Genomic DNA, 17,851 nt, shown 5'->3' on the forward strand with positions numbered 1-17,851 from the left:
TGGGAGATGCCGAGCATCACCCCGTGAATGTGCCCCCCATAGATGAGAACGGAGCAGGGAGCATACTGAGAGTGTCGGCCTTTATTTGCAGGCTGCCAGTATTAAATAGCACACACAGAGGAGACAATAAATAGGATTTTTTTTGGGGGGGAATAAATAACCAGCGAGCCTCCGTGCAGCGCTCGCAGGGTCCGGCTGCAGGGCCATGGGCACCGTCGGGTGATGCTGGCCCTGGAGTTGCAGCCTTGGTGGGAGCATCAGCAATAAATAACAGGTTAAAAGAAGATCCCCAGCGATAAGGCTCATAAATAACATAAATAACAGGGTGAGGGGTTGAGGGGGTGCTCTAAAACAAGCACGGGTCAGGGTGGATGCGGTGACACGGTCACGCTATGGGGGCTCCACGGGAGCTTGGGGGTGGCGATGCTCAGCGCCCGGTGCGGGGCAGGACGCATGTACAGCCCACAGGCACCCTGATGTAGTCCACCTCGAAGGTGACCAGGCCGGGGCCGGCGGGACGCGGGCAGGGCTTGCGCCGCAGCACCATCATGGTCTGGTGGATGGGCACCGAGTTGAGCGACGTCGTCTCCCGGCCCGTCTTGACGTCCACGCAGCCGCTGCAGAGGCACTCGGCGAAGGCCAGCTTGCGCGGGTACCGGTCCTCGTCCTCATCGATGCTGTAGGGCGGGGGGAATGGGTGGAATCATCAGTGAGGCCCTGTGCACCCCAAGTTATCCCCTTTGACCAGGGGTAGGTGAGGCAAGCTCGAGGGAAAGTGATGCTGGTGTTCAAGGGATGCTTGAGGAGGCTGATGTTTAAGGGATGCTCAGGGAAGCTGATGCTGATGATCCAAGGGATGCTTGGGGAAACTGATGCTGGTGTTCAAGGGATGCTTGGGGAAGCTGATGTTTAAGGGATGCTTAGGGAACCTAATGTTTAAGGGATGTTTGGGGAACCTGATGTTTAGGGGATGCTTGGGGAACCTGATGCTGATGATCCAAGGGATGCTTGGGGAACCTGATGTTTAATGGATGCTCAGGAAGCCTGATGCTGATGATCCAAGGGATGCTTGGGGAAACTGATGCTGGTGTTCAAGGGATGCTTGGGGAACCTGATGTTTAAGGGATGCTCGGGGAACCTGGTGCTGATGATCCAAGGGATGCCTGGGGAAGCTGATGCTGGTGCTCAAGAGATGCCCAGGGAACCTGATGCTGATGTTTAAGGGATACTTGGGGAACCTGATGCTGATGTTCAAGGGATGCTGGAGGAAGCCGATGCTGGTGTTGCTGGAGGGACGCTCAGGAACCCGAGGCACAGCGCAATGTGGGGGTTCACTCACCGGTATCTCCACGGGGAGATGGAGCGCTCGTGGGGCTCGCTGTGCAGCCCGGTGCGCAGCTGCAGCGCGGGGCAGGCGTGCTCCCCGTGCCGGCGGTGCCGCCGGTGGCCGGGGCTGTCCTGCAGGCGCTCGAGCTGCGGTACCAACTGCACCGGGACGTAGTGGTCCCAGCGCAGGCTGCGGGCCAGCAGCGGAGCGGGGGCTTCGCCGTCGCGCAGGTCACCAGCGCTGTAGCACGGCACATGCGGATGGGGCACGGGGCGGCGCAGGCCGCGGCACAGCACCAGGGTCCACAGCAGGGCCAGGGCAGTGAGCCAGCCCTGCGGGAGAGAATGGGTCAGTGCAGGGACCCTGTGTGTGCGGGACACCCGTCACCCACCCACTGCCCCCATGGGGATGCAGCACGGAGATGAGACCCACAGCCTCCACCCCACCCTGACCCTGCCAGGGCCCCAGTGCCATGGGTTTGGATGTGCAGAGCATCAGCACGCGTGTGCTTGCACACACGTACACGCAGTGCCAGCACATGGGGGTGTGCACACACGGGGCACCTGGACATGTGTGTACACCCGCACTGCCAAGGAGCAGCTCACATGTGTGTATGCAAGTGCACACAGCTGTACATGGAACCGTGGCTACGCAGCCTGGTTGGGTGGGAAGGGACCCTAAAGCTCACCCAGCTCCAAGCCCTGCCACGGGCAGGGACCCCTTCCACTGGAGCAGCTTGCTCCAAGCCCCTGTGTCCAACCTGGCCTTGAGCCCTGCCAGGGATGGGGCAGCCACAGCTTCTCTGGGCACCCTCACAGGGAAGAGCTTCTGCCTAAGAGCTCATCTCAGTCTCCCCTCTGGCAGGTTAAAGCCATTCCCCTTGGCCTGTCCCTACATCCCTTGTCCCAAGCCCCTCTCCAGGTTTCCTGCAGCCCCTTCAGGCACTGGAGCTGCTCTAAGGTCTCCCCTTCAGGAGCCTTCTGAGGCTGAACCAGCCCAGCTCTCTCAGCCTGGCCCCAGAGCAGAGCTGCTCCAGACCTATATATGCGTGTACACAGACACACACACACATATACATTTACATACACACACACAGAACACCCTGTGTATACAAACACACAGAGTGCCAGCACACGTGTAGTTACGCACACACAGTGTCAGCACACACACAAAGATTTCAGAACACGTGTGTAAAACATACATTAGTACCCATATGCGTGTCTTCACACAGGATATACAAGCACATGCATACACATACATGCCCCGTGCTACCCTTCCATGCACATACAGATGTGTGTACACACATGCAGTGGTCTCAGCCTGTGTGCTCTGTCACCAAAAGGTCCTTTGTAAGCAGAAGCCATTGGGCTGGAGGAGCACAGGCCTCAGGCTGTGCCCTCCTGCAGCACATCTGGGCGATGGAAACCTCATCTCCTTCACTCGCATCAGAAAACCCAGCTCAGGTCACAGCTTCCTCAAGGAAAAGTTTCCTAACACCAAAGAGCTGTGCTTCCCTAACAGGCTCCTTCCACCCATGTACCCACTCAGTGGTAACAGCACACATGCATACATGCAAATACACATATGTGCAAACCAGCATGCTTACATACAACTGAATTACCCTCCTAAGCGCACATACAACCCAGTCAGAAACATGCATTTATCACCATCATATGTGCACGGACGCATACGTGCAAACACGTGTTACCAGCACATCTGCACACAGCTGCATTACAGTTCTAAGCGTGCATAGACGCACGCACGGGTCAGAACCACATGTGTTTATCACTACTGTATGTGCCTGGAGCTGTGAGCACCCTGTGCTGGGCTGCCCCTATACATGTAGAGGCACTGTGCTCCCTACATACCAACGCTGGTCAGAACCACATACATTTATCACTGTCTATATACCGTATATGTGCCCGGGGCTGTGCACACCTTACATACAGAGCACTATATTCCCCCTGCATACACATACACACATGTCTAAAAGCAGCAGCCACCAGCCAATGTCCAGGCACACACTTCACGTGTGTGTTCACACATGCAACAAACCACAGATCCCTTAACACACACACACACGTGTTCTCACCCCCTGCAATACACACACGTGTCCAGACACGCTCCCAGCCCCACATTCCCCCCACTTTCACCCCACTCCGTTCCCAATTTTACCATGAGGAGGGCACGGGAACACGGTGATGGATGCTGTAGGGGGGGAATCCCTTCCGAACCCTTGGGATGCAGGCGGCCGAGTGGCAGCACCTCCGCTGCTGCCTCCTTTATATAGGGCTGGGGCAGGTGATGTACACACACCTGGAAACTCCAGCTCCGGAGCTCCTTCCTCCTCCCCGCAGGCTGTCATACTTCCTTCTCAATCCCGCGTGTTCCAGCCCGGAAATGGAGTCCCAGCATCCCTAAAATTGGTTGGAGGATGGATGGGAATGGAGAGGGGGGTGTGTGTGTGCGTGTGTGATAAGGCATGTATAGACGTGTAGGGAAAGGGGTGCTGACTGGTTTGGCTACCTATAATGGGTATGGAGTGATGTGGGAATGCGTGGTATGGGTTGCAGGGGGGCTGGTGGATGGGTACCCAGGGCATCCTGTGCCCACTGCAGCGGTACCCATCCACCAGCACCCCCCCATCTCTCCCATGACCCACAGGGACATGATCCCTGTGCCCCAGGCCATGGCCCCATTGCGTAAGAGCCACAGTGATATCACCATCACATCCCCAGAGTAGAAGTCCCAAATTGGGCAACACTGGAAAGGGCAGTGGCTTTGATTGCCCCCTCTGATGCTGCCCGGTCCAGCATCATCATCCTGCTTGATGCCAGGATGATGGTGCTGAGAAGAAAGGGGAGGATGCAGTGGGAGCTGGCCCAGGGATGAGCACAGGGTTGTTTCCCCTGGGTTGTTCCATAAGCAACCTCCTGCTGAACTAGGTCCACCAGGGAAAGGACTGGGGGTCAGGGCTCAGGCTTTATCCCTATAGGAGCCCAGTACAGTGCGAAAAACAGTACTGGGAAGCATCTGTGAAAGGTTTACAGGACCAGGCACAGCCACCCTTTGCTTTTTTACCAAAAGCATGGGGATTGCACCCATTTCAGCAGTTACCTTTAAGGTGCCACGCTGCCCAAGCAGACAGCACAAGGCACACAGCTGGGGACCCACAAAGGGCTGGATAAACCCAGAGGCATGCCCAGATTGCACCATGTGAAGCCCAGCCTGCAGAGGGGTTTATTACACTCCTACCATCCAATACCAGTGGGTACTGGCTCCATACTGGGAGCAAGGGCAGAACCTCCCATCACAACACACAGGGGGTATCCCCAAAACAGCTGGATAAACCCAGAAGCACCCCCAAATTTCACCAAGTGAAGCCCAGCCCAGAGAGAGGCCCCCCATCACCATCTAATACCAGTGGGATAGTGGTTCCATACTGGGTGAAGGGGCAGAGGACCCATGGGGTCCAGGGTACGTGTCACCTGCATCAAAAGGACACATGGCTCCCCCTAAGCAACATGGCAGCAATTCCAGCTCCATGGGGCTGCTCGTGGTGGCAGCAGAATCAATGCAACCATAGGGACATCATGACAAACTACATACCTCAAAGTTGGGGGGGGGCACATGTCCCCCAAGGCAAAGGAGTGAGTGGGAGGACAGAGAACAAGAAAAAGAAGAACTGGTTATCAAAATACTTTATTTCACGGAAATCCCTCAAAAAAAAAAAAAAAATAAAAGGGGGGGGGGGGGGGGGGGAAAATAAAAATCCAAGAGGAAAAGGACCCTCTCTGTTAGACAGACATACCCCCAACACTTTCAGGGCTTCTCCTGAATCAACTAAGACATTCTGCTGCTCAAAATAAGACAGGTCGTTTTCCCAATGAGACTTTAGTCAAGAATATATATATACTTTTGTTCCTGGAGGGGAAGGGCAGGGGAGAAGGTGATGTTGCCAGCAGTTCACAGCAGTTTTCAGCTCTCTCATTACACAGTATATAGAACTGCATTGCTGAAGACACTCAACACACAGCAGGGCTAACTAGGAGAATACAACTCAAGGCTAGCAGAGAGGAGAGAGGGCAGAGAGAATCAGAGGAAACAGTGAGAGCATCCAACGTGGGGGGAGGCTGGAGTCCTCTGTGCATAATTTACATGGGGCATCTCCTGGAGCAGATGTCTCTCGGTCGACAAAACTTCAATCTGGTTTTCATGGTTTTGGGGTTTCTTTTTTTGTGTGGGTTTGGTTGTTTTTTTTTTTTTTTTCCCTAAAAAGAATCGCAGCCAAAATAAGACAGAACTGCAAAATCCCCACGTGGCTGCTTTGACACTCATTATAAAAAGATCAACAGTCACCAGGGCTCTTCCCACTATACTTTCCCTGGGATTTTGGCCCGCTTGCGAGCGATGGCGTCTTCCACTGCCTTGAGCTGCTTGAGGAGCTCTTCCCGTCGGGACAGGGTGCTGGATTTGCCCGCTTTGGCACCCGTGGGGCCTGGCTCCGAGGCTTTTCCTGGTACACTTGTGACTTTGCTGGAGCTCTTGGACTGAGGTGAGAGCTGGCGCTTCCTGGAAGAGATTGGAGAGGGTGGTGAGAGGGAGCAGCACATCACGCTGGATACAAACCCCACTGCCATCTGCTCCAGTGGGAATCATCGCTCTAAGTGCCCGTGGAAGGAAACAGGGGTTGGAAAACTGGCTGAAACAGTAAAAGATCAATTTTTCCAAGGGGATCCCAAGATTTAAATCCAGCTCCCAAGGGCTGGGACAGCTTGTGGCTGTTGAGAGCAGCTCACTGGGGCTTTGTGCACAGGGACACAAGGGAAGAGGGGAAAGCAGCACAGGTTAAGTGCAGAGCAGCCCTGGAGCATCCCCATGGTGTCAAATCCCAGCAGCTCCTGCCCTAGTGTGGATGTGGCAGTTGTGGGGAGCACGCAGAGATGCACTCTGGGGCTGTGAGATGCTGCAGGAGTGTGGCTGAGCCCATGTGGGGAGGAAGGGAGCCACTAGTCCCTGCCACTGGCAGCAGTGGCTCTTCCTGGATTGGGTCATGACCGGGTTGGAGGCAATTGGCCTGTGGATTTTCCCACCATAAGCCACTACTTCCCCTCATCCTCATGGGGGAAGGAGGATGACAGGACCAGGAAGCACAAGCCTGCTGAGGTTTGGCAGCACCACCAGCTCGGTGACACACTTGAGAGCACAGTGTGGCCTTGGCTGGCTCTAATGACTTGGACCATTCGGGAAAGCACCAGTGCTGCTGCCAGATGTCAGCGGTGAGAGTCACCATCCCCTCTGTTAATGCCACCCTTTCACATTACACTTAAGACAAGTGTGGCTGTGCAAACATGACCCAAACAGCCCCAAGCAGAAACAAAACACAGACCTACCCCTGGGCTACCCTAGAGCATACCAATGTGTCCCTGACTACCTTGTGTCTGGGCAAAGGGAACACCAAACCCACCACACGACACTGCCAACCCAAACAGCAGTAGGCAGATGAGGGTCAATAACAAAGGATGAGGCCAACACCATGGTCTGGTAAAGCTGAGGTTTCTCTACATTGCTAGAAAACAGGACCTCAGGGCATGAAGGAGGACAGGGCTGTGGCAGCCGGGGACAGGTTTTGATTTGGGAAGGCTCTGATACACAGAAATTGAGGCTCACTTGTGCCCCAGGCTGGGAACAGGGGCATGGGGCAGGGACGCATCCCTTGGCTCACAGATCCTTGGAGAGATGACACTAGAGACATGCAAAGCAGCACTGCCTGGCTACGGGCAAGGAGGACTGAGGAAGCTTTAGGTGTGCCGCAGAGGGTGCTCCACAACTCTTTAGCCAAAGGGCTCTGAGTGCAGCACAGCCCAAAGCCCCTGGAGCCACACATCCAGTTTTGCAAAGGGATATTCCCAGCAGTGGGTGCAGGCCACCAAGAAATCCCACAGGAGGTGGACACCCATCACTGGAGGGAATGGGAAGGCGCAAAGCCAGGGCCAGTCACCACCCAGTCTCAAGCAGGGGCCACAATTTAACATCTCACAGCAGCAGAGTAAGCAGCTGAGGCTTTGCCAGGCTATGGAAAAGAGGGAATTGGGCACCTGAGCAATGTGCCACAAGAAGAGTGGCAGCAGGAGGATGGGGTTGTACTTTCTTCCTCATTAGCACTATGCAGTGCTAGCGAGAGGCAGAGGCACTGGCATGACTGAGCTTACAGCTTAGCCAGCTGGCTCCTCTTGCTGGGACTGACCTCAAGAAAACCCCCAGGCTCCTGCTCATTTCCGAGCTGGAACAGCTTAGCCAGTGGCTTCCACATGAACCCCTGGGCACCTCTGGCTCCCACCCAGGGAGCCTGGCGTCCTTCCTCTTGTTGTGCCTCCATGGCAACTGGAGGCTATGGCCAGAGAGCCTCAGAGGAGGGGTTGAGATGCTAGAGAAGCATGGGCCCCAGCCTGACCCATGAGAACAAGAGGGCACTGACCTGTCTGCCTGCGCAGGGGAAGGTTTCGTGTTCTGGCCTCTCTGTCGTTCTTGCTTGGGTGAAGAGAGTCTCCCAGTTGCCTTCCTGTCACGAGAGCCTATTGGGAAGAGAAAAGTTGAGAGGTTCCCACTCATCACCAAGGTACAGCTCCCTACCCAGCCTACTGCACCACCTCTCAGTGTACAGATGCTCTCTTCAGACTTACCAGACCATGCCAACAACAGGCCAAGTCCAGCAGCAGCCAGAAAACACACCTACCATTGTGCACCCTGTCTCCAGGGTAAGCAGGTAAGCTAGGCAGGGCTGTGCCCCATGGTCAGCTGTACAAAACAGCACCTGCAGGGAGCCACACTGTCCTCTCCTCACCCTCTGGCTGCTGGAACAAATCTGCTCCACGGTGCTTTTAGGCCATGCTTTGCTCTCAAACCTGCGGGGCAGGGTGGGCCCTTGCAGGCAGTCTGTGCTCCATTATCCAGTTTGTGCACAACGGGCACTGTGGCACCTGAGCTAGCTCCAGGCTGGCCAGCTAACAGGGTGTATTGGTTTAAAGAGTGATGGGTGGGTGAGCTATGCTACTTTTGGAGCCAGCAAACCCACAGGCAGCATTACCTGTGTGTGTTCAGCACAGACTGAACCATCATGCTCTGCCCAAATGGACTCAGCAGTGGTGGGAAGCCCATCAGGGTCCTGCAGCAGCATTACCTAGCTTTGCTGCAGTGGGTTTCCCAACCACTGCTATCCCAGTGCACAAAGAGGCAACCACTGGAAGGCAGCCCGATGCCTGCAGGGCTGTCCATGAGTCCCAGGGACAAGCTGAACAACACACCCTGCTGTACTGCACTGGGACAGTGATGCTGGTGGCTGCTAACCTCATATTCAGTAGCACTCCAGAGAGCAACGGTGCCCAGTTCCTCATTGCAGCACTGGCCACCTGTGTGTGCTAGGACAGCCCTCTGCTCCTAAAGACTGACACTGTGAGAAAGCCACAGACACTGCAGATCTGATCACAGCACAGTGACAGAACAGAGAAGTGAGACTCAGGGCACAAGCAGTTCAGCTTTTGCTGGGACACCAGTGCAAACCGCATGCTGCAGCATGCCTCTTGCTCAGTCCCAGTTCAGTCCAAGGGTACATTTGCCACTGGGAGGTGAGGCTGAGCTGCCTTCTGGGCTTGTGTCCCACTTGCTACTCCTTAGAGTGGTTTTATAACGTAGAGACAGCAAATAAAATTGTATAATTACATCTATACCTATGCATCTATAAAATCAACACAGTTTGCTAGGTCTGCCCCTTCATTTGTCTGCAGCTCAGCAGTAGTTGTGAACTAGAACCCAGTGAACTAAAACCTCACCCAGTCCCTTCCATGCTGCCTTTGCAGGAGTTGAATGCAACCAGGCTATTAGCACAGAAGTTTTTTCTGGCTGGTACCCAGAGTCAACAAGATACACCTACAGCCGAGACAACAGGGAAAACAACATCACGTGCCAATGCTGGCTTGTACGTCAACACCAGGCTGACAACTCCCCCCCCCACTTTGGTGTTTAGCAGTGACAGCAAAGGCTGGAGTGTGGCATTTAGGTCCCCCTCTTGACACGGCTCACTAGCTCAGTTTTCCAAGGTGCTCATTCTGCTGCTGACGATTCAGACCCAGGAGAAGACTTGGAAAGCCCGCTGTCTTTCTAAACATACAGGGCAGATCAGGTTTGTGTCACACACAGGTGGGGAAATCACCTCATTTCACAGGACAGGTGATTGAGCCAATTACTGCATCCATCCTGGAGCCTTGGCAGCCTGTGCTCCCTTTCTAAGCACTGCCACAAACCTTTCTATCAGGAAGACTGAGAGGCATAGAAAACTGGGATACAGTAAGGGAAAACCCTTTGACTTCCCCAGCCACATCCAATGATGTTACTAGAGAAGAGGAGGCTGCTGTGGGACAGATGCATCTAGTTACAGCAGAGATGAGCACACTGTGTCTTCAAAGTGAGGGCTTTCTTGTTTTTCTCTATGCAGTGGACTTACACAGACACAGTGGAGCCAAGGCACTCTCAATGTGCATCACAAGGCAGCTAGGCAAGGCCGGGTTTGGCTGCCCAGGGCTGACCTCACCTCGCTTACTTCACAAACCAGAGCGTCTCACCTGCACCGTGTTTTCACAGCAGGACAGCAAATACACCCGCGTTATCTGGTGGCAATCGCACACTCTGAGGTTTTGGAAGGACACATGCCTGCAATTAACCTCTCCAGAGCATGGACTCTTGCAGCACAGACTTTCACGGGTCATTTGTCGCATGAGCACCGCCTGGAGCGGTGGAGCAGGAACCCAGCCAGCCCAGGAGCCCCTGGGATGTCTCACCTCTGTCAGGCGACAGGTTTACCCGTTTGGCTGGAGGAGAGCTCGGCCTGTCTTTGTCTGTTGGCTCGTATCTCTTCCTGCTTCCTTTGTCAGCTGCCTGAAATGGAATTAAAACAGACAATGGAGCTGAGCAGCTACTTCCCTCTGGGGAGGAAAGCAGGCAGAGATATCTCCTGTGATGGGTGCCCGTGGTGTACTCGCTGGCTCATGCAAGCGTGTCTCCTATTAAACATTTTGTGCATACCAGCCCCAACCATCACTGGCACCATGTAATTCCCCTACCACCATAAGCAAATAAGCACCATTTTCTGGCACTGGGGCTATTTTCATAACGGTCAGAAAAATATCATCATTTTGCAGAGTTTTCTTTACTCCAGCAGCACCCAGAATAGCAAATGTCAAGGAGGCACGTGGAACTGTGCCTTACTTCTAGGATCCAACCCTGCCAGGCAGCAGTTATGTGTCATGGCACACTCCTCCCCATGCAGCATGCTTCACAGACTCGATAAACGCGCCTCACGTCATAGCACAGGGAAGTAGAGAAAACTGCAGCCTTAGACTGCAACGGGGAATTTGGACTGTCAGAAAAACAACATTAATGCTTCAACACCAGGAACCTACTCATGTGACTGGGGCCAACACCCTGCCCCAGCAACAAAACCCCAAGAGGCCAAACTCTCCCATATGATCTGGTTTGCAATCTCAGCCAAAGGCACTGATCTGGGGCATCAGGCTCAGTTGTAGGGGGGGAAAGAAGCAGGCTCCCTGCAGAAAGTGTGGGCAACCCATAGAGGAGAGGTAATTGCCACTTTTATCTCCTGACTCAGTTAATGACTTGTCAGCAGCTCGCTCCGGAGCGGGCAGTGGGAGGAGAGCTTGCTGGGAAGCATGCGGGAAGCATGCTTTCAGCAGGCACATGTGGGACTGCACCGCGCACGCCTTCGCCTCCGTGCTCCGGCTGCAGCCTTCAGGAGAGTGGGTAAGAGCCCTTAAAGCTGCAGCAGGAATGTGCCCCAGGGGAGCCGCCAACACAGTCCCAAACTGAAGCCACCACAGGGTGTGTGCTGCCAGACTGGTTCTGTCTGCCGCCCTTCAATCCCAGCTGCAGACCTACCCGGCTGAGCTCATCCCGACAGCGCGGAGCCTGGAGCATCAACCCTGCCAGCCCTGAGCTCCAGCATCCATCCCATCCGCTCCTCGGACCCCTGTGTGGAGGGAATCGCAGCCATCCCACCCCTCTCACCTTATTCAAGAGAGTCAGTTTGATCTCTTTGTGAGCGCTGAAGCCTCCCTGTTGAGACTGGGGGGCTGATGGCTGCTGGGTCTGGGGGAGCTGCTGCAATTTGCTTCCCTGGTTGGGCTTGGCTGACTTCAGGAGCTGACCAGGCACATCCCGTTTCCGCTTCTCCTCTTTAGTGCTATCTTCTTTTTTTGACTTTCCTGTTGAAACCAGAGAGCAAATGTAGTGACTTGTGACCGGTTTCCTTTTGCCTGACCTTCTTTAGGAGGGCAGGGCAAGAGGATGCTGCTCCAGGGACTGAAAAAGCCCACACCAGTTAGCACACTGTGTGGCCCCAAGGTTAAAAGATTCAGGAAACCAGAATTTCCACAGAGAGGACACTTAGAAAGACAAAGAACAAAAGGCTCTTCCTGCCAACTCTGCTACGGTCTAAAAAGAACAGAGGAGCAGCAACATGGTATTGGTGTTACGCAGAAGATTTAGCATCACCTTGCAAGGGTGAAAGAGTAGAAGGTAAGAAAGGGAGCATCAGGCAGAACTTCCAGGCAGGAAAAAGCATCTTTACAGCTAGAGACATGTGGATGGAAGGATGCAAATGTGTATTTGCTCCAAAGCCTCATCCTCCTCACATGAAGCCTCTGGGCTACCCTACTCTACGCCAGTCACAAAAGTCAGCCTCTGCTCACCAATCTTTTCAGAGCCTGTAGTAACCCAACAGAAGCCATATCCAGATCTCTGTTCCCCTCCCTTCTTTTCCCAGGACCGCTCATATAAGAAAATCCCAAACCAGGAACCTCTACCTTTCCTCTGCTGTGCTGGGGTTGGGGATCGAGAGCTGGCTGAGGAGACAGGACTGGCCAAGTCTGCGTACATGTCTTCGGAGTCGGCGCTGCGTACAGAGCTGCTGCTGGAGGAGGCACTAGAGACAGAAGAAACGCTGCTCACGCTCAGGGACCTGCAAAAAGCCAACAGCCCGTTACAAATGCAACAAGAACCAGGCAGTGATGAGGCAGACATCTTCATCTCAATTGCCCTGCATTGCTAGGATGTCAGAAAGCTGCTAAGGCAGGCAATGATCAGGGAGAGACAAAGGCTGTGCCTCCTGGGGTGCAGACGATGAGAGACATGCCAAATGTGTTAGGTGCAAACCTAGAAAGTACTGTTTATTTATAAACAGGATTAAGGCAATATATAAACAGGTCACTGTTTCCTCAAGTAAACAAAAAGTGAAAGCAGGGTGTGCACTGTTATACACAGGTCAGTATTATGGCTCAGGTCAAGGGTTCTCTGGCAATGTTTTTGTTGTTTGGCACACGTTTATTCATGGAGGCTGGCTTTAAGAGCCCTGGAATCCTACAGCCACAGCTCCTGCCCAGCTCCCCAGGGTACAGGAGAGCCCAGCTGCCTGTTTTGAGGATGCACATAAAGTCATAACTGATAATGACAGGGGAGATGCTTTTAAGATGGCTATCTTCTAATAGTGTGTATAAGATGGCTATCTTCTTATGGATTCACAACGTTGTGCCAGACAACTATCATATTAAAGAAGAATTTCTGTTTAGAAATGTAACAGGCAAAAATACAGGGCTATGCATCAGACAGACTTCCCTTCAGGGGCACACCACCACCACAGCTTTGCTATATTGAAGCGACTCCAACAATCCCAGCTACCTGGGGTTGCCACCATTGTGCAGGACCAGGTGTATTTCATCTACATGAATATTCAGGCAGCCTCTCCAGCAGGTTCTGCAGGCCACACAGACTTCTGTGCTCCAGACAGCCCTAACAGCAGGGTCCGAGATCATTCATTGGAGCAGGCTTGGGAATGACTGAACGGGCTGCAGCAGCTTCAGCATGGATAGCTCTGGAAGGAGCTGCAAAGTCTCTACCTGCTGGCATCATGACAGACAGCAGCAGCCTTCCAGAACCCAAAGGGGCTACAAGAAAGCTGCAGAGGAGCTCTGGACAAGGGCCTGTGGGGACAGGCCAAGGAGAATGGCTTTAACCTGCCCGAGGGGAGACTGAGATGAGCTCTTAGGCAGAAGCTCTTCCCTGTGAGGGTGCCCAGAGAAGCTGTGGCTGCCCCATCCCTGGCAGTGTTCAAGGCCAGGTTGGACACAGGGGCTTGGAGCAAGCTGCTCCAGTGGAAGGGGTCCCTGCCCATGGCAGGGGTTGGAGCTGGATGAGCTTTAAGGTTCCTTCCAACCCAAACCACTCAACCATCAAAAGATTCCATGACTGTTGCAATGGCAACTGGATGGGCCAGAAACTCCTTCTCCAGGACAGCTCCTGGCTATGAGGTTGTGACAGCAAATCTGGTTTGGGCATACACCATTTCCCCCTTTCCCACACACCTGAAGAAGCAGCAAGCACAGTCCCAGGGCCACACAAAGAACACCTGCAGTGAGTTTTGCCATCTTCTCCTCTCAAGCCCAGCGCAGTGCAGAGCCAGCGCACATGAGCGCTCTCTGAACCTCTTGCATCACCCCTGCCCGATCTGATGAACGCGACAAGCATGTAGTAAACAAGTTTGTATTTCCGTAAAATAACACGGATGTTAAACCTTGGAGTTTCACAGAGTTCAGACATGTGAATTACTGCTGGTCAGAGTCAAAGTCCTACTTAATCCACTAGTTTTACACTACAGGTCTACCGTGTCACAGGGAAGTGGTGTGTTTCAAGGCTGCCTGTGAGGTTTCAGGGATTTCTGTGTGTGAAGGGATGCAAAACAGATGAATGAAGGACTTGAAAGAGGTTTATTTCATCACTCTTTACTGGAGGGAGTTAGCTGTTTACAAATCCCACAGACTAACAGCCATGTAACTATTCACTTGGGGCTAAACACAAAGGGAACTGGCCATGCAACTTTGCCAGCGAAGTAAAAATATCATTAGCTGGGCCTTTTAGGTATTTTCTGACTTGCCTCTTCTGACAGGCCAAGCATCTTCCCTAAGGACATTCAGTAATCAGAGGTAGCAGAGGTTTAGAAGAGCAAAGCTCCATAGCCTGAAACTGTTAACTGCTAAGTAAATTAGGATGTGGGATCACCCGTGGCTATAAGGAGGTATTTTGTTTATAATTTAAGTAAAAAAAATGGACAGCTTGGTACACATGGTAGATTATTTCCTTGAATAAGGCACAAGGACGCTACCAATGTCATACTACTGTCATGATTCAGGACTTTGGATTTGTAACACCACACAAACAATCTTGTTTCACATCCTATTTACCTACAGCTTCTGATACTTGAAGCTACTAAGAGCTTTTGCTGTGAAAACCACAACAGTGAACAACAGTTATAATCTCCTCCTACTTCAACAAAGGTTGTGAAGGATCAAGGCTGTACCTGGACTTCCTGGACCCAGACGGAGAATGGGAGACTGAGGCAGATGATGATCTGGAATGAGATCTGGAGAGAGACCGAGACAAGGACCTAGATCGGGAACTGGAACCGCTGTAGCTGCTGGCACTGCCACTGATGCTGCCGCTGATGGTCCGCCTGCAAGACAGCAAATGGCATCCTCACCTTGCTGTGCTGTCATGAAATGGTGTTGGGAGGAAGTGCTGAAGGACAGTTTGAACATGATGCTGTAGTCCTGTACTACACATGAGATCAGTGCTTTGGATGTGTAATTGTTTCAGATGTTCTTCTCAACCTTTGAAGTCCTGAGGAAGCATCTGTTTTCTGAACAGCAGGTGTTTTATGCAAGACTGAATAATGCTAATGAAAGCCAGGCACAGAATGATCTCAAGTAACTTAATCCCGTACTGATACCAGGAGCAAATGCTTCCTACTGAGAGAAATTGCTAACTGCAACTACACAGCGGTACTACCTTGTATTTCAGGCTTTACAAATAATCATACCCATTTTTTGTGACTAACACACCAGTACTAAGATAAACAGAGCTGTAGGCTTTTGCACAGCAGGGAGATTAGAGGACACTGGAGTTTGTGTGGGTATAAGCACGGAAAAACAAGATCCCAAACCCCATGACTGGAATAAAGAATAAAGATATCCAACATTATTATTAACCAGTTAAAGTGAAATGGGAACTAGAACTAATGGAGTTTCTAGAGAAAATAATTTGTTGTGATCTGTTTTCACCTATGGACACATAACTGCTCAGAGGCCAAGCCTCTGGCTACTGGGAAGAAATGGGAGATGTAATCCTGCACAAAATGAAGAACTGACTCAGAATGCTTCTGAAAACCTTAGTGGAAACAGTATTTCCAGCCATCTTCAAAACACACTGACACATTCATGATGGAAAACTCCATTCTAGAAAAAGCATATATGCCTTACTGCAGTAATAACACGTTATCAGTCTCCTTGTGTGCCCATAAACCAGGCATTTGTAATATATACACTTCTTATGCACCGAATCTTTGGTTCCATAGACTAGACACATAGTCTATTCAAATACAGTACAATGGATTAAGGCCAATAAGCATGTTTAAATACAGACAAGTGCTCTCGCTTGAAACAAATCAGAAGTCTCTCTCATTTCAAATGCAAAGGGAGAAGAAAGGCAACAGAAACGGTTAAGAGGACGGACAGACAGAACAGGACACGTGAAGCATTCAACCTAGTCACACAGGATGAAGCTAGGAAGACAAAGCAGAGCCAGCAAGTTCTCTATGGGGGTGAATGAAAGTAGTGGACTTTTCCCTCCTGTCCTGCAGTAGTTCTACTGAGTGCTGATGGATGAGTGCTGATGAACCAGCTCCCAGGACCACGCAAATACTCCCTGCACACTGGCAGACATTGAGTAAATGGTCCAAACCCATTGCCACAAAGCTCACCACTCCAACACATCAGGTCTGCTCTCTGGACCAAACACGCCCCTCCTTCCTTGCTGCATGGCCTCTGCAACCAGTGGCTCTGAAACATGCCTTTTTTTGCACTGCAGACCCTACTTTTTGACACATTTAATGTATTCCACCTACTTCATTCCCCAACCAGCCTTCAGAGGCAGGAGCCATTCGCTGTGGCTAGTCACTAGCATCACCCCCAATTCCTTCCCTCTCTCCCCATTTCCTTCCTGCCCCAGGAAACAGATTTCTCCTTTAATACTGAAAAGCCCTTGCAGTCGGAGACACCTGAGAGAACCCCAGGATTTGCTGTATCTACTTGGAGAGCAAGCCTCACTCCACCCCACAGCTTTCTTACCTCCTGGGTGGAGTCCTGGTCTGACGTTCCTTCCTTCTTGCCTCTCGATTATCCCCGGGTTTGGCTGGCTCAGGTGCAGCTGTTGTAATTTTAGTGAGTGGCTGAAGGACTGGAAGGGCAGCTAGTTTCTTCACAGATTTTTCACTACAAAAGGAACGTTTTCATGATTTTGTCATCAAAATCCGTAGGTACAGACCACAGATGTTCTCAAAAAGTGATGAAATGCACTCGTGTTTGTTGATGACTGAATGTTATACAGGTTACTGTAGCTACAGACACTTGCTGCATCACCAAACTACACTCAACGCAGATCCCCCTAAAGGGATCCATTTCCCACATTCTAAATCAAGTCACCTTTTCAGACATAAGTTACTTTACAACAGCCAGTTTTGGAGACATTTGACTTGTAATTAACTGCTGAAGTAGACCATGTGGAATCACTGTTTCTTATCTGTTTGACTGTGCATTTTTATCCAAAACACATACACCTACTTAAAATCTGCCAGTCATGTTTCAGAATCAAACACAGTTTATGCAGAAATCCTCTTTTTCACTCTCTTACAAAGATCAGGGTACAAAAGAGCCTGTGTATGCAGATGGATCCCATAGGACCCATCCTTGGCTTGAGTTTCCCTGTGGAATGCTTGGTGGGTAACACCACTGCACAGGACCGCTACACACTGTTTTGAGACTTTATCTACCCTCCACTATGTGAGTTGTGCTTTGGCTCTTCAGCACTGCTCAATTCTGGGCTCAGAGCACTCCAATCTCTGCTCTAATAGCTGGTTACTCCTCAACATCCCCAGCACTGATGTCACACCTAGTATTAAGTGGGGAGGCGGCAGCCGTCTGCATACAAAAATAGAGACTGTTAATTCCTCCTCTTGTGCTTAAGGGTATCTGTGTTTATTCCCTGCAGAACACAGGATTAAGCACATGCAGTGTTATGCAGCGAAAACAATCCCCATACTAGTGCAGGTTGGCTGGTATCGTGTGTCACCAAACCAGCACTGCAATATGCACCAGAAGGGTGTAAAGACATCGCTGCAGGCAGAGAGCATGTCCTGAAAGGGTTGAACCCTCTGAATTGAGAAGGAAAAAACAACAAAGGAAGGTCAATTAGGTACAAGAAGTGTGGCAAAGGGGATTGTCCTGTATTCTGGAGAATTCAGGGGCATTCCCATGGTGTAATCTATTTGCAGGTCACCTTGAAAGAGGTGACATCACTATGGTGTTGTGTCACCACCAACGTATCCATAATTTACTATGTATTACAGGA

The 17,851-nt window shown here is 51.7% G+C and overlaps 2 protein-coding genes across 11 annotated transcripts in view; both read right to left on the reverse strand.

The window, feature by feature from the left end:
- Positions 1-75: 75 nt before the first annotated feature.
- IL17C (interleukin 17C) lies at positions 76-1,898 on the reverse strand. The gene is made up of 3 exons (XM_062623716.1): positions 1,851-1,898; positions 1,340-1,659; positions 76-677 (listed from the first exon to the last, which is right to left on the reverse strand). Exons 1-3 carry the CDS (start codon positions 1,896-1,898, stop codon positions 428-430), a joined length of 618 nt encoding a protein of 205 aa, XP_062479700.1. The 3' UTR covers positions 76-427.
- Positions 1,899-5,602: 3,704 nt separating this feature from the next.
- ZC3H18 (zinc finger CCCH-type containing 18) overlaps positions 5,603-17,851 on the reverse strand; it is a 47,175-nt gene continuing 34,926 nt past the window's right edge. For 4 of the 10 annotated variants that reach the window (XM_062623685.1, XM_062623692.1, XM_062623691.1 and 1 more), the window contains 7 exons: positions 16,573-16,716; positions 14,748-14,900; positions 12,196-12,356; positions 11,405-11,601; positions 10,162-10,258; positions 7,806-7,905; positions 5,603-5,899 (listed from right to left, as the gene is read on the reverse strand). In XM_062623685.1, the coding sequence (XP_062479669.1) occupies positions 5,701-5,899; positions 7,806-7,905; positions 10,162-10,258; positions 11,405-11,601; positions 12,196-12,356; positions 14,748-14,900; positions 16,573-16,716 (1,051 nt within the window). In that variant the 3' untranslated portion in view covers positions 5,603-5,700. The remainder of the gene's footprint in view (positions 5,900-7,805; positions 7,906-10,161; positions 10,259-11,404; positions 11,602-12,195; positions 12,357-14,747; positions 14,901-16,572; positions 16,717-17,851) is intronic. The other 6 variants (XM_062623694.1, XM_062623686.1, XM_062623693.1 and 3 more) reach the window with 3 other exon arrangements.

The sequence above is a fragment of the Pezoporus occidentalis genome, unplaced genomic scaffold (genome assembly GCF_034315485.1).
Source record: "Pezoporus occidentalis ecotype Australia unplaced genomic scaffold, CSIRO_AGI_Poc_V1 ctg258, whole genome shotgun sequence".
Classification (NCBI taxonomy): domain Eukaryota; kingdom Metazoa; phylum Chordata; class Aves; order Psittaciformes; family Psittacidae; genus Pezoporus; species Pezoporus occidentalis.

What these genes read in the sequence shown, in the direction of transcription:
- IL17C (XM_062623716.1), bottom strand. Translation starts at nt 1,898, where the DNA reads ATGTCCAGGTGCCCCGTGTGTGCACACCCCCATGTGCTGGCACTGCGT. An exon ending in CCCATGTGCTGGCACTGCGT is followed by an intron (nt 1,660 to 1,850) that starts GTACGTGTGTGC and finishes TCTCTCCCGCAG; the next exon opens with GGCTGGCTCACTGCCCTGGC. An exon ending in ATCTCCCCGTGGAGATACCG is followed by an intron (nt 678 to 1,339) that starts GTGAGTGAACCC and finishes CCCGCCCTACAG; the next exon opens with CATCGATGAGGACGAGGACC.